The sequence below is a fragment of the Alnus glutinosa genome, chromosome 2, assembly GCF_958979055.1.
Source record: "Alnus glutinosa chromosome 2, dhAlnGlut1.1, whole genome shotgun sequence".
Classification (NCBI taxonomy): Eukaryota; Viridiplantae; Streptophyta; class Magnoliopsida; order Fagales; family Betulaceae; genus Alnus; species Alnus glutinosa.
Genome location: NC_084887.1, coordinates 18,675,470 through 18,692,000, shown reverse-complemented (window position 1 = coordinate 18,692,000; position 16,531 = coordinate 18,675,470). Strand labels below are relative to the sequence as shown.

Below are 16,531 nucleotides of genomic sequence, written 5' to 3'. Positions count from 1 at the left end.
GTAGTTTACAAATTTATGTTGTCTAGCTAGCTTCTTGACTTTTCGATCATCTGAAAACCTTTGGTTGAAAATATGCTCGATCTACTCTATTAATCAACAATAATCTTAATTCCCTTGTAAACATGTTATATTTCCTCTTTTTTTTCTGGGATGAATCAACAATTAATGTCAATCGCTTTTCTTTTGAGGGATATTCGACACTAAACGTACGAAACCAAAAATTACTTGCGTTATGACTCTTCGATCTGTGTACTCTGAACAGCCATTTCACCCTTGTAAAGTTCTTCACATATTTATAAAGATATATAATAGGATATACGAAAGGGTAAGAAAAGTGAGCGGAAGCGGAGAGAATAAGACCGACGAAGACCGTTAAGGCTACATCTTGAATAAATATTGATGTGTAATACGTAATACTTACACAAAAGGCATTGCTATTTATTAAAAAAAAAAAATGTGGCAGATAAATATGGTAATCTATACTAAGTAAGCAAGAGAATGAATGATAAATCTAGAAGAAAAGTAAATCATGTAATATATATATATATAGGAAATATTCAAAAAATATTAATCTGTCTCATTATTATATTCACGTGAACGAGTAATGACTTCGTCATCCTCGTGGACTAACATGCACGTTTATCACATTAGACTTTGCTTACCAAGAGTCAAGTCAGATGTAATTTTCCCAATTTTTCTCAATTTCTCCCATAATTTTTTTAACCGTGAAGATTAGTTTGACTAACTCTCTTTCTTTTTCTAATGAATTTTTTTTAATTAAATATAAACTGTTGATTTTTTACCGCTCTTAAGACAATTCCTGAGGTGGCTGGCTACTAAATAATGATGGAATATGATCCTCTCTATTTCAAATGAAATTGATATTATCCATTTTATGGTGTATTTGAATTCACATTAGTTAAATTTTTAAAAGACGTGTTAATATTGACTTCATATATACTATTAAATTTACTAACTTTAAATATTGATCTTTCATTTGAAATAAATAGTCTCCAATATTTCATTTTGAGGATCATATTCCAATAAAAGACGATAGGCTTAGTACTCCGGATATTTAATTTCACTAAGGCGAATGAATAATCATTAAAACCTCACGTCGGCTTCATTTTATTGTTTGGAAAGATCGATTCATTAGATGTAATTGCTTGATAGCTCTCTATGGTATACCATAGCTATTTTACAAACCAAATTAAATAGTATGGGTGGCAATTTGTATTCGTTTGTCGGGTTTACGTCGTGTCGTGTCGAGACATAGTATAAGGCTATTTGTACATCAACTGTAATTCTACCCATTTTATTAAATGGGTCAGACCTTTCAACATTAACCCGTAAATTTCATGTTGAGTTCATATCGAATTTACGAATCGTGTAAAAAATTGTCAAACCCTATAAAACAATACTTTAAATTGTATTTTCTTTGAAATTCAACTCAATAAATACTTAAATTTAAACGTTAGGAAATTGAGTCTTATCTTGATTTCAAAAGGTTGAATTGATTTTTACAAGAAATGAAAATGGTAAAAGAGTTTAGTCAATCTAAGCAAAGCATGCATCCAAAGTCCAATTGAGAGTTGAAACAGGGCGATTGAAGAGAAAAGAACAGACAGACAGATCGATCTCTCATTAATATATATTTGGTATAGATTTTCCCATTCTTCAACATCCATTTACTTCTTCCAAGAAACAAAGCATGCATGTATATGAGCTTAAATTGGTTAAAAGATGAATGTAGAGGCAAACCTAACATGCTTGCGTGTTGGGAATCCCACAGTTTCACCTTCTTTTGTGTGTCAAACTAAAATTCTTCCACCAGTCCACGTTTATCTTGTCCTATCTGCCTACATATATACCACAATTTCTACAACACATATAATAATAATAATATATAATATTGTATTGTATGAATGGTACAGTCATAGAAGAGATATGTCTGGCTTCCACAATCTCCTAACCATCAAATGTTTGGGAAGTTACTCAACAACGATCGTCTAAATCGAGAATATATATATATATATATTTGATGATTAAATCGAGTATATTCATTAGTGGTCAAGTTGCAGAAGATATTCTATACAAAATATTAAGTGCCTTGATTTGAAATATTTACATCATTTATGTCAATCACTTTATAGACTATCCTCCTCATTTTAACCATGACTTGAGTAATAGCCAAGAGAGCTAGCGGCTTAGTGGCTGTAACGCGGCACGCAATATGCGAAGCCGCGCACGGGTTTGGGCAATGGGTACTATGAGGCACGATTGTTCGAGATGGGCATTTCAGACGATTATTCAATGGAAATCTAGCGGTATCTAGCCCTTTAAAATGATTAAAATGATGTTTAAGGTGTTTAGTAAGTAGGTATAATTGTTGTGAATCGTGGCCGTTCGATTGAATCATTTTGGACCATTGTGATGAGTACAAAATCACTATAAATATGACTATACGAGTATATGGTCATCTCCAAAGACACACAACACAATAGCCATTTTCCTATGTTCTAAAATTCTTTTGTGCTATTCTTATTCAATTCTAATGGTGTTTTAGGTTACTCTAGAAAGTTTAGAGCAACATTTTGAGTTTCATTGTATTCTGGAATGGATTTGTCCAACCCTATTAGCATTTTAGAAAAAGAACAAAATATGTTTTAGAGAAATCGTCATTGTATAGGGTCTATTTATTTATTTATTTTTACTTTATTGTTAGAGAGAACTTTACTTAAGGGTACCAAACTTTTACATTTTTTGAAAGAATATACCTGAACTTCAAAATGTCTCAGTTTAGAGTATCCATTTTTCAGAAACTCTTAATTATGAGTCATCCGTTAAGATTTTTCATTAAATCCTATTAAAATTCCCAAAAATACCACCTTTTTTTTTAAAAAAAAAAAAAAAAGGGGTGGGGGGGAATTATTTGTTGGTTAGAACTTAACAGAATTTGCAAAAATATATAAAATTTTATAATTTTTTTTTTAAAAAAATAAATATAGGGATATTTTGAAAATTTTGATAGAATTTAACGAAAATCCTAACGGATGACCCTTAATTGAGAGTTTCCGAAAAAATGGATATCTGAAATTGAGACGTTTTAAAGTTTATATATCTTTTTTCAAAAATAGTGAAAGGTCGGTACTTTTAAGTGAAGTTATCCTTATTATTATAACGACCTTCTTTAAAAAAGTAATAAAAATAAAAAATGCAATGTAGTCTAGTCCATCTAGAGTTAAATTCCTAATTATGTCTTTATATTTTAGTTTTCATTTTCCAAACATATTTTCCAACAGGAAAATGTTAAATTTACAACACCAACACAACAACCACACAACAACCCCTCACATGATGGTGTTGTGTATGAATCAAATCCCTTTCCAACATGTACGCATTCCGGAAAAAAAATAATAATTAATCACGTGCATACGTTGTTGACACAAAGGGTTGAATTTTCATATTCATTGCTGGTGAAGTTGAATGAATTAAACAGATACCTTGAATTCTTTATCATGTGAAAAAAAAAATTAAAAAAAAAAAAAAAAAAAAAAAAAGTCGCAATACTCAATCTTATGTCACACGCAATCTTGTTTTGGGATTCTGACATTAATTTTCTACAAATCGGTTGGTAAGAAATTTTCTACGACTCACATATAAAAGTGACATGTATCCATTGGTATGTAAAAATCACATATTTTTTTTTTAATAACATGTGCTTCTCACATGCTTTTTTAATAACATTAATAAAAAAACATGTAAAATTACAATTTCAAACGTACTCTTAATATAAACTAGCATATGTCCTTAGAGCACGTTTTTCGTGTTTTAAAGACATATGTCAATTTAATAGACTGAGTTGTTCTTAATATATATATATATATATAAAGAAAAAAAGAAAAAGAAAAAGAAAATTGAGTTTAATAAATTTCCTCCAATCCAGTTATGAAAATTTTTTGTCCTTTATTAAATATTTTTTGGATAAAGGTTTCCTTCAAACTGGGTTTGAGAAATTTTCTTTATCTGGACCTATTAAACTGTCGTGTGCCCAAAATATATGTGATTCCCATATATATATATATATATATATATATATTTCTTTTTTATCTTTTTTAAAAAAATTTATATATTTTAAACATGAGATATGTTGCTTGACATTCTTTTGTCATTCACTTATCATTCTTTATTAACGTGACATTGTCAATCCATCTTTAAATAAATCTTAATTAAAAAGAAAAGAGAAATGTTGGAGGTACCAATTTTTTTACCAAGAGATGGGTACCAAAATGATGTGGAGCTTATTCATTAGAGATGATCAAAACAATTAATAAAAAGAAATACTACGGGTACCAATGAATAACCTACACATCATCTTGATACTTATCTCTTGATAAAAGATTTAATACATTTACAATTTCTCAAATAACATTGTTATTTAAATATATATTAATTTAACTCCCAAGAAAGACTTAACTGGATGTCCAGCTAGCAGCAAATTGGTCATGTCAAACGAGAATGCAATTCTACGGTCCATACATGATGGGCTTGTTTGGTAAAGGAAGGGGTCTCACTTATTCCAAAAATAACTAACTTCAAAACATTCTAACTTTATATCACATTAATAATTTTTTATTAATATTTAAATAAAATAATATAAATTTTTTTTTCACTTTTTCTATATAAATTCTTTTTACTTTCTATTACATTTATCAATTCTAACTCCCACTACCAATTCTCCTTCCTTTACCAAACAAGTCCGATTTGGCCAAGGCGGCAGTACGTGTACGAAACATCATAGATAAGACGTGGAGGAGGGTATTCCAAGTCGTATCTCTCCCAACCTAAATTTCTTAAAAATAAAATAAAAAATGAAGAGATAATAATAATGGGTAGAGTTTGAAGGGGGGTGGGGGTGGCCGGGTGGGGGTGGGGGTGAAAGTTGGATATTTCAAAGTCAGCGTCACATGGGTAGGAAGATTGATTAGGTGGGAAAGTTAATGCACCAATTTTCCCAGTGTCCAAGCGCGCACTTGATTGGGCTTTACTTTTGAAAGTCCAATGCTCCGTCTAAACCAACAACCATGTGTCATGTGTGTGCTTTCCTCCTCCTTTTTTTTTTTTTTTTTTTTTTTTTTTTTTTTTTTTTTGTATGTTCATATTTCTTTATTGTTTCCTTGGTTCTTTTCCGGCTCCTTTCTTAACCTTTTTTTTTTTTTTTTTTACTTGAAAAAGAAATTATATAAACTAGATTACATCATCTAAGGCTGGGCAACCCAAAAGACACAAATAAAATCATATGAAAGTAAGTACGTAGGGACAATGCTTTCGAAGATGTGGACCCAATATATGTATGTGTCTAGTCATGGGTGTATTTGCTTTTCAAAATATTTTTTCTTAAAATAATCAAACTCTTTAACCAATTAAGTTCTAGTTTCAGAAATTATAAAAGTTACATAATCAAATTACATAACATGCATATTTTATTTTATTTTATTTTTCTTTCGGGTAGGCAAAAAAGGATTTAAATATATTGGAAAATATGTATGAAAAAAGGAAAAATATAAAGATTTCAAGGCTCGGTTACAATGATAATTACTTTAGAACGTATTTTGTCCAATTTTCTAAAGCGTTAATAAGAATAAACGAGGTCGTTCATAGGATATAATGAAACCAAAAAAGTTACTATAAAATAACACTTTTTAGAGTAACCTAAAACACCCTTAAAATGAGAATAATACAAAGGATTGCAAGAGAAGAGAAAAAAAGGCTAATTGGCTATTGTGTTGTGACTTCAAAAATGACAAAATGATCACATTTATAGTGATTTTGGACTATCTAAACGGTCTAAAATGGTTCAATCGAATGGTCAACATCAAAACCACTATATCCTACTTAATAGACAACTTAAATGATCATTTAATACAAAAGGATTGCATGAGAAGTGAAAAATGGCGCCTAATTGACTATAGTGATTTTGGACTATCTAAACGGTCTAAAATGGTTCAATCCAATGATCAAAATCAAAACCACTATATCCTACTTAGTAGACACCTTAAATGATGTTTTAATCCCTTTCAAATGGCAATAAACAACTAGATTATCATTGAATAATCGCCTTAAACTCGATTGAGATTCAACCGAGGCATTTATCGAGGTTCTTAAGCTCCGATGCATACATGAGAAATGCAAAGTGTGTCTCATAGTACCCAAAGCTCATTGCTTTAGCCCGTGCGCGTGTTGCGTACGTAACGCAAGCAATTAGCTATCTTTTCCCCCATTCAAGTTATAATTAAAGCATGACGAATACCTTATAGAGTGATTGACTTCATTATCTCTAGCTAGAGTGGGACAATCTTTCCTTCATACTCTTCAAAATGTTGGATCAACTTAAATAATGTAGATCTTTCAAATTAATGCACTTAATACTTAGGGTTCGTTTGGGTTTGTGATTTCAAAATGTGAGTTTTAAAAATAGCGATTTTAAAATGTACGATTTGATAAAATGATTTTTAAAAACGCAGTTAAACGTTTGGAAAATCGTAGTTTGACAATTAAAATCAGAGATTGACCTTTAAAATTTTGCGTTTTCAAAAAAACACCCTCATTCCTGCGATTTGAAAAAACAATTTTCTACGTTTTCCAATCGCAATTTTTAAAAAATTAAATTCCCAAATGATTCATTTTCTGCAATTCGGTTTAAAATTACACTTTTGTTTACAAAATCACAATCCCAAATGCACCCTTAGTTGGATAGAAAATATATTTTATAGTTTTTTAAATTATCGAAAAATAAATAATTTAACTAATTTATTTATTGGGTAAAGTCTGCATATCTCTCTCAAACTACCACCCAATTGATAATGTTTCCCCTAAACTTTTAATTTGGACAATGTGCTCCAAAAACTACAAAAGAATTGTCAATATTTCTCCGATGATAAAAGTACCCTTACTAAAATAAATAATAATTATAATAATTATTTGAAAATTAAAAAATAAAACTACAAAAAATTAAAAAGAAATATCTGTATTGTTCCCTTATTTATTTATTTAATCGGAGGGGTATGTGGATATTCCTTTATTTATTTAATGAAATAATGTAACAAAACATGTATTGTTCATTATGACCAGACTAAACATATAGCACAGCGGACACGTACTCAGGAAAAACAATTTGTTCGAATTCACAGTTCCCCCAAAAAATAAAAAAATAAAATTGTAAACTGACCCAGTCTTCTGTAATAAATAACAAATAAACCCAAACTGACCGTGTGCTGAGCTGGTATATATGCTCCCCACAAAACATATAATAAAGAAAAATATGTTTGAACAAATAAAGAAAAATAGAAAATAAAAGCATTCCAAATAAAAAGAAGGAACCGACATTCATACCTTAGAATATATCATCAAATTTTATTATATTTTTAAATATGAATCTAGTCTCTTACTGTTTAGCAGTCAAATTTGATTATATTCGGATATAATTTTTATTATATTCAAATAGATACCGTTGTCTCCCCATTTTTTTTTTTTTTTTTTTTATAATTTTTTTTATCCACTCTAATATCATATACTCATATCGGTGCTAGTCTTTCTACTTTTATTTTTTCTTTTTAATTTCCTATAAATTGGATCGTAAGAAAATTTCTTCAACTTGCCATGTGTCTTCTTAGCATGTGTTTTTCGAATAATGTTTAAAGAACATACGAAACTTTTAAGAATTAATTTATAAAAAATTTATATCTTCTTGTAATTTGTAACTCTAGATTTCCTCGTTATTTTACCTTTTTTTATATTTTGGTAGAGATTAATAGTATTTAATAAATTGTTATATAATTATCATATAATTACAACAGTAAAAGTTTATTACTTGTTTAAAATAAATTAATAACTATTTTATCCCAAACTGAATGACGGTGAAAACATTAGCATTTGGTCAGAGAGGTTGATTTCGTGTTCTATTTTATTGAATAGACAAGGTCAAACTCCGACCGAGGTAAAGCCAAAGTGTAAGAACCGAGAGAGAGACCACTAGCTTTGCTTTGACTTTTGTGGAGTTACAGAGGAATCTGCAGCCGTTAATTTTCTTAGAAAGGGCTGTGAAGTGTGAAGAGAAGCGTAGGATTTTGAAGCAGGAAGGAGAGAGGAAGAATCCCCTCAAAAACGACGACCAGGTTAAACACACTTCAGACTTTCTTTTTCTTTTTTTCTTTTCCTTCGAAGAAAAAAAAAAAAAATATATCTAAATCAAAGCGCGTAGTTGAACAGATATGACTTACTGAAAACCATCGATTCAAAGTCTTTCTATTCGTTCTTTCCTTGTTGGAGACGGACAGAGAGAGAGAGAGAGAGAGGGAGACATTTTTCATATATATAAAACTTAATCTGATTTTCCATTTTAATTTCATTTTCCCAGAGCTATTCCAGGCCTCTAACCTTCAATCAAGCTTTCTGTTTCTGGGTTTCTTTTTCATAAATATTCCCCTTCTTTTCTCCATGTTCCACTGAATATTCAGTTTCATCTGGGTCTTTCTCTTCACCCTTTTCTTTTCGGAATCGGAAGAAAATTCTGATTTCCTTTTTTCCCATACAAAGCTTTGAATTTTTGAGCCAAGTCTTCCTCTTTCTGGGTTTTGTTAATTTCTCTCATTTGCTCCTGAATTTTCTGAAGTTGAATTTGCTGTAGGTTTTTCTCTACCATGGATCAAAAGGTTTTTCCCGTTCTGTTTGTCTTCTTAGTCTTCTCTGGCGCTTTCCAAGCGCTTGCTGGAATTCATCATCACAGAAAACACAGTCCTAACGGCTCTACTCTCGCCGGTATCGAATTCCATGATCACCTGAGCTTCAATGCCGTCTCGTCTTCGGCGAGTACCGGTTGTGGCCTCTCAACCACCAAGAAATCCGAGCAATCAGAATCAACGATGCAAGCGATAACAAATGAAGCAGCAAAAGAAGAAGAATATGATAGCGATGATGAAGATGGAGACGCTGTTGTTTCAGCGGAACCGCTCAAGCAATCTGTGAAGCTCCATCTTAAGCACAACCCACTTCGCCAACAAACCGATTCGAAAAATTCTGCGGTTGAGTTCACACTCAAGGACTTGACCAGAATTCAGACTCTCCATACGAGGATTACAGAGAAGAAGAACCAAAATACCATTTCAAGGCTAAAGAAAGAGAAGTCGGTGGTTGCTCCGGCTCCATCGCCGGAATCTGACGCCGGCGGCAATCTGGGTCAGCTGCTGATGGCGACTTTGGAATCTGGTGTGAGTCTCGGCTCTGGAGAATACTTCATGGATGTGTTTGTGGGTACTCCTCCTAAACACTTCTCTTTGATTTTGGATACTGGTAGCGACCTCAATTGGATTCAATGCGTTCCTTGCTATGATTGTTTTGAACAAGACGGACCCCATTATGATCCTAAAGATTCAAGCTCTTTTAGGAATATAAGCTGCCATGATCCTCGATGTCAGCTGGTTTCATCGCCGGATCCTCCCAGTCCTTGCAAGGCAGAGAATCAAACATGTCCATACTTTTACTGGTATGGGGACAGTTCAAACACGACCGGAGATTTTTCGCTTGAAACATTCACGGTCAATCTCACAGCACCTTCCGGGAAGTCAGAAATCAAGCGCGTTGAGAATGTGATGTTTGGCTGCGGTCATTGGAACAGAGGCCTTTTCCATGGGGCTGCGGGGTTGTTGGGTCTTGGGAGAGGGCCTCTGTCATTTTCCTCCCAGCTCCAGTCTCTTTACGGCCACTCTTTCTCATATTGTCTTGTGGATAGAAACAGCGACACGAGTGTCAGCAGCAAGCTGATTTTTGGAGAGGACAAGGATCTTCTGAGACACCCAAATCTGAATTTTACTTCATTGATTGGCGGCAAAGAAAACCCAGTTGATACTTTCTACTATGTCCAGATCAAGTCAATGGTTGTCGGAGGAGAGGTTCTTGACATACCGGAGAAGACATGGCTTTTGACAGCGGAAGGTGCCGGTGGTACAATTATCGATTCTGGTACTACCTTAAGTTATTTTGCAGAGCCTGCTTATCAGATTATAAAGGAGGCATTTGTGAAGAAGGTTCAGGGCTATCCGGTGGTAAAAGATTTTCCTATTCTGGAGCCTTGCTACAATGTTTCTGGAGTTGAGAAGATGGAGCTGCCTGAATTTGCAATTCATTTTGCCGATGGAGCTGTGTGGAATTTCCCAGTTGAGAATTACTTCATCCGGCTTGAACCAGAGGATGTTGTCTGCTTGGCATTCTTAGGGACTCCTCATTCTGCTCTTTCAATAATTGGAAACTACCAGCAGCAGAATTTTCATATCTTGTATGACATCAAGAACTCCAGGCTGGGATATGCACCAATGAGCTGTGCTGATGTTTGACATATTGTTAGAAGGTTTACATGGTAGGAGAAAATAACTGTAAAGAGGGAGGGATTCAAAGGGAGAATTTTGGGTTTTCTTTTCATAAATGGTAACATACAAGAAATTAGATTCTTTTTTTTTTTTTTTTGGTTTCTTTCAATCTTTTAAGGTCAAGGGATTATAGAAACTGGGTCATGTATCATTGCATTATTCTTATATATATCAATTGCTTCCTTGTTTAAAGTTGGTTATTTATTTTGATTTGAAATAGTTGTTTTATTAAGGGATCAGTGTCCAGTGATGCTCATGACCACTATAACTTGAAATCAAACACTTGTACACTCTCACCATAGATTCTCGACTGAAGAAGACCTTATCTCAACTGTTCGAGATTCTCCATAGGAATTCCTGCATTCAACTTTCTCTTGGATCATGCTTTTGTTTTTTGGATTATAAATCTTTTAGATTAGTACTTACATTCGACAAAGAGTTGTATATAATGAACGGGTCAACTGCTCTTCATCTTTTTTGCTAGGATCCTAGTTCAATGTGAATGCTCTAGCTCACTCAACAAAGCTTAAAAGAAGGAAGGAGTTTTATGATGACCACCATTCACGTTCGTCTTAGCAAATTTATTTTTTATTTTAGTTACCTACTTTTATTTATTGAAATTAGAAAGAAGGTTAGAGATTAAAAAATGCTTTGTTTTTACATTTAGCGAGCGACTGTACACTTTGGTGAGTACTGTAGCAGCTCACCAAATTGCTAAGCCGGATACAATTCCTTTTGCTCCTAACATTTGGCTAGCAAGATGAAAATTAAATGCTCTACCCTATGGTATATATTTCAAAATGAGGGACCTTGCTATTTGCTTGCTGAAATTGATCAGCTTCATTGAAAGACCATGCAATATTATTGACTATTACTGATATATTTTAACTATTTGGACTTCAGTCTAGCTTCATATAATATATAAATATTACTATCTCGATGTGATGTTGTGACTCAAACTTCGCTGTTGAAGTTCACGTTCACAACTCTACTTGTGCTTGTGCAGTTTTTGCTGACCATTAAGACATCTGTGCATGACTGGTTAATACCATCTTTAAAACGCTGTTTGCTAAGGTTGGGTACATAAATGGACTGTTATTTGAAAGCTTTTCTCATCGCTTTCAAATGGTGTAGCAAAATGAATACAAAGGTCAATTTATTGCCCACTTAATTCCTTCATCGCTAACTACCACCTGTTGCTGTGAACAGCTTTTACTTCTTCCTATTCGTCGTCGTCGTCGTCTTCACCTTCTTTCTCTTTGTTAAGGATATTGATGAAGAAATGCAGTAACAAACCAAATCTCCTAGTCAAGAAAGGAATCTATCCTCTGCCAATCATAATGATATATATATATATATATATATATAAGATCGATATCTACTCAAGTTTCAACTCAGGAGAAGTCATGATGTATACGAACTCTTTGGTTTAATCCTTTTGATATACCAACTTTGTCACGCTGTTGTAATAATCAATTACATATAGAATACAAACTCTCCAAGGTTAGTAGATGTTGATATAGTTGACCATACCATGAAAGCCCCGCCCACTATACCGGCAAAGACAACAAGAAGAGACACGGGTGACTCGTTGTGGGGGAAGCCGGTGGTGGGCACTCTGAGGCCTAAGTCAGCGGGATAGTTTTGTGAAGGTAATAGGCTAAGAGCATTTACAGCAGCTTTGCTTTGATTTTTCTTAAATTTAAAAAATAAAACTATTTTTTGCTTTCATATTCAATTACATTTCTTAATAACTTTCCTTATTTTTTCTTATATTAATTAAATATTATTTTTTTACAAATATAAGTTTGTACCTACCCTCACATTTTTCACAAAATTTCAACACAATCTCCAATAAATAAATAAATAAATAAATAAAAAAAGCAAAAAGTTGAGATATGAAAGAGGAAAGAAAAATATTTTGTAATAAAATAATGGATATGAAAACTTTTTTGGTTTCCTAAACGTACATTGTGTAGAACTGTAGCATTCCAATGCTTAGGGAACTGATAAGGTATCTGTTGTGGGTGATTTTTTGTACTTTTTTATATATATATATATATATATATATATATATATATATATATATTTTCCCTATATGTAGGAAAGGGAAGGGATTATAGAGAAGCTGTTGTGAATGCTCTAAAAAGATGAAAGGGCATTGATAGTGTACCTTATGCTTAGGGTTTGATCTTCTTTTATAGAGCTATATTCCATAAGGAAATTAGGTTTAGGTTGAATCTGGCAAGTATTAGAGAGGGGTGCCTGGTCTCGTTTCCTTATAGGTTTGATAGTCTCTCTTGGAATCCTTGGTACTGAATAGGAGGGGCGGGGGGTGTGTTAGAGGCCCCTTGGCTGGGGCTCTCGAATTGTCCCCCTCGATTTGCAAGGGTGGACCTACACGAGGTTACCCAAGGGGATATGTTCCCTTACAGGGGACCCTCTGACTGGGGTCCGTCAGTCCCTTGAGTTTCTAGTGGCCCTTGATCCATCAAATCCTCGGGGGTTCATTTATTAGAGCTCCGTTCTCGACAGGCAGCACTGGTGTAGGCGGGCCTAACTGGTCTTGGAGAAAAGAGGCCTTCGTGGGCCCCAGAAGATGGGAAGTATTTTTTTTTGGGGGATTATGCCCTAATGATTTTACATCTATGTTGACATTCAAAGTTTGTAATGAATATAAGTTATTAATCACTGATTAAATTATTTGAGCATATGTCATAAAGTATCATTTACATGTTTATTACAAAGTATATATGCTTTGTATGCGAAAGGTCTTTGGATTGTATTGAATATAGTCTATGGGTGTGAGTAATAGGGTTATCACACATGGTTATAATCCATAATCCTTGTATTTCTAAATTATGAGATAGTTCGTAATCGGTAATGAAATTGGGCATTCCATTTGCGAAAGGTTGTTACACATTGAACTTCAATGATCTACCTTGATCAAGACGAATTTGGAAATCTAGACGAATTTTAAATCATTTTCCTACTTGAATTTAAGTTTCAATCTCTTACTTAGACTAAGAGACTAAGATCCGATTAGTTTCTATAAATAGACTCCTAAGCATTGTGGGATAAAAATGTAATTTTAACATTTTTTTTTTCTATTCAAATATGGAGAAAAGGGAGAAAGAAGAAAATTACAAAGGAGGATCTTTTATACTCCTTAATCTAATAGAGGAAATGAAAGGTGAAATAGTGGGAATGCTTCCGAACATAAGGTGAAAAGTGACCCATCCAACTACAAGGTGTGCATCAACATTAGCACATCTAGATATCTTAAGAGTATTCCAAGCATTTATGGAATGTAATTGAACAAGAGAATAAAAAATTACTAGTGCAGAGATCTAGTTTGAGAAAAGCAAAGGATCTTTCAAAGCCAGAACAATGAAGAGAGAGTCTTCTTCAATGATCAGGGCGGAGCAGCCCATTGAGACAGCCAATCTGGTGGCCAATAAGGCTGCTTCAGAGTATTGAATGCCAGGAATTTTTCAGAGTGATCACGGAGAACTTCAACAGCAACTGCAAAAGTAGGATGGATGACAACATCAAAATTGACTTTAAAAAAACCTAATGGAGGAGGATCCCAATTAGTCAAGTTACTATTTTGCCAAGCCAACAAGTGATATTGAGTGGTATTCTTGATACATTTAAGAGTGTTGAGAGGTATAAGAGTAATGGCCTCATGAATAAGTTTATTCCTAGCAAAACAAATTTGATCCATTAGCACCAAAGTAGAAATTTGAAAACTACGAACATCTTTCGTCGATCTAGATGCCAAGAGGAAAATGAGGCTGAAGTAAAGCCTTAATTAATCCAATCAACAAAAGCTAAATGTAATTTTTAACATTACTCGATAGATAATAGTGCTGGAGATTTTTTATAGGTCCGTTGCCCCCTTGATGCAGTTTTCTAATTGTGCCAAATGCATATAGCCAATATTTTGAAATCAAATGGCCTCCCCAAATTTAAACATTTTTACCGTCACATAGCATGGAATCAAATCAATTCCCACACCGCAATCATATCACATGGCCACTTAGCTGTCACTTTAGCCAAGATTTATGATTTAATTATGAAGCTTTAACCTCAAATATACACTAAACTGAATGAATGGTGATAAGAAACCGGCGAAAAGCAGTTGCAAACAAGTCATTATAAAAAGGTAATTCAAATTAAGTGATAAATTAGAGGCTTATTTGAACTACCCTCTGAGACTCTCTCGAGTGCGCCTGTTCTGATCACAAGCTTTGACGTCTGCTGTTCGCCGGGAAGGGGGGTTTGTTCGCCTCCCTTCCCCGGTGGTGTTTTTTGCTTCCCCCGTGGTATATTCCATGGGGTTGGGTGTTTGTTCTCTCAGCCGTTTAGGCTGTGGAGTTGATGTTTCTCCGAGTCCTCCAGACTCTGGAGTTTCGTGTTTAGTTGTTTTGTTTTCTTCTTTCTTTTCGTCTTCTCTGGCAGGAAGTTTCTTCCTGAGGCGTCCGGCGGGGTGCACTTGATTTCGTTTTTGTCTCGCCGGTGGAGGGCGTTTTGTGCCTAATCTGTCTTTCTTTGGATGTAAGATCTACGCTTAGTCATCGGCTTTCTAGAGACACGCGCCGCTCAGATGGGTTCACCGGCGTTGCCTTGTTCCGCTGCTGTTTGTTCTGGTCGTCGGGATCATTGGTGGCCGGCGCGTGATCGTCACGCGCCAGTGAAGTTTTCTCTTCGTCGGGCGCGTGGAGGTCTCGCTCCGGCGTTTTTTCGCCGGGCAAAGGCGGTGGCGGGGCTCTGGGGAACTGATCTGTTGGTTGGCGGTTTCGGGGGAGGCGCGTGTCGTACACGCGCCGGTCTCCGGCGAAGACAGTGTTATCCTCCGACGTGTTGGGTTGAATTTTTGCTAGATGTGTTTGTGTATTCTCTTGTTTCTAGGTACAATTGCCTATGTGTGGCTCAGGTTTTACTAGAATTTTCTTTGTTAGGGGCTGATTGTAATTTTAGTAAAATTTGGGATTCTACATATGTAATTGTTTTTTAAGTCAGATCCTTCTGACTTAAGAGTGTGTGGGGGTATGTCCCTCATTGCTCACGATGTAGCCTTCGGGCATTTTAGACTTGAAATAGCACATGCTATTTGTTTCAAAAAAAAAAGAAAAAAAAGAAAAAAAAAAAGGTAATTCAAATTTAGGTAAAAGAGACTTTTATCATTCGCTCAAAATTTCTGTATCTAATAAATTTATTACTTCTTTTCTCCAAATATCTTGCTTATTTAAATTTCGGATTTATTTCTTTCTCTTTTGCAAGCACAATTGATTGATTGGTGCTTGACACGAGGAAAGCTGGTGTAACTGGTACAAGTTTCATTGGTTGGCAACTTGGCATTAGGCCCCCTGTTTTGAATTGGATGTACGTGTACCAATCACTTTCTTGAAATTGTGACCTAAACTCTCATAATAGCAACACATTTATATTACCTTATTTCCATTTCTCATTTGAGTAATGAAACGAAATGTCGGAATTTTTTTTTTTTTTTTTTTTTTTTTTTTTTTTTTTTTTTTTTTTTTTTTAAGGAAAGATAAAATCTTTCATTGATCAAAGAATGGTACATAACAAATTCATCATAAAGGTGTACACAAGACACCTCAATCAGGTGAATACTCTACTTGAGCCAAAAGACTCAGACCATTACAGACAAAAATGTTACAAATAATAAAACCTATCCAAACAGAATGATGCCTCTACGGTGACATGATCCTTATCTTTAGAGGGAGTCAGTCACACATCCAGTGCAAAAGGCAAAGATTAAGTTGATAGCACATAGCACACTGCCAAAAAAACCAAACACCAACAAACCAACCCGTTCGGATCAACACCGAGGGGACAACAACTCCACCATTAGCTCAAAAGACTAAGGGGAAAATCAACAAGACACAAACAAAAAATAAAAACAATTGCAAATGCAATGGCTGGACCATTTCCCCCACTTCCCCATTTTGCGCAACCGGTGGGATACACCTGAGACTCCAGAAAATTTTGAAAACGTTCCATGAAAATCGCTCCTAAATCGCACCCAAGAAACCGTTGGATACACATAATGAGACTCTAGAAAAATCCGGATTCCTTCTATG

General features: G+C 34.3%; 1 protein-coding gene across 1 annotated transcript; it reads left to right on the top strand.

Annotated features, from left to right (window-relative positions):
- The first annotated feature begins 8,302 nt into the window (after nucleotides 1–8,302).
- On the top strand, nucleotides 8,303–10,613 carry LOC133861458 (aspartyl protease family protein 2-like). The gene has a single exon (XM_062297252.1). It carries the CDS (start codon nucleotides 8,700–8,702, stop codon nucleotides 10,386–10,388), a length of 1,689 nt encoding a protein of 562 aa, XP_062153236.1. The 5' UTR covers nucleotides 8,303–8,699; the 3' UTR covers nucleotides 10,389–10,613.
- The last annotated feature ends 5,918 nt before the right edge of the window (nucleotides 10,614–16,531 follow it).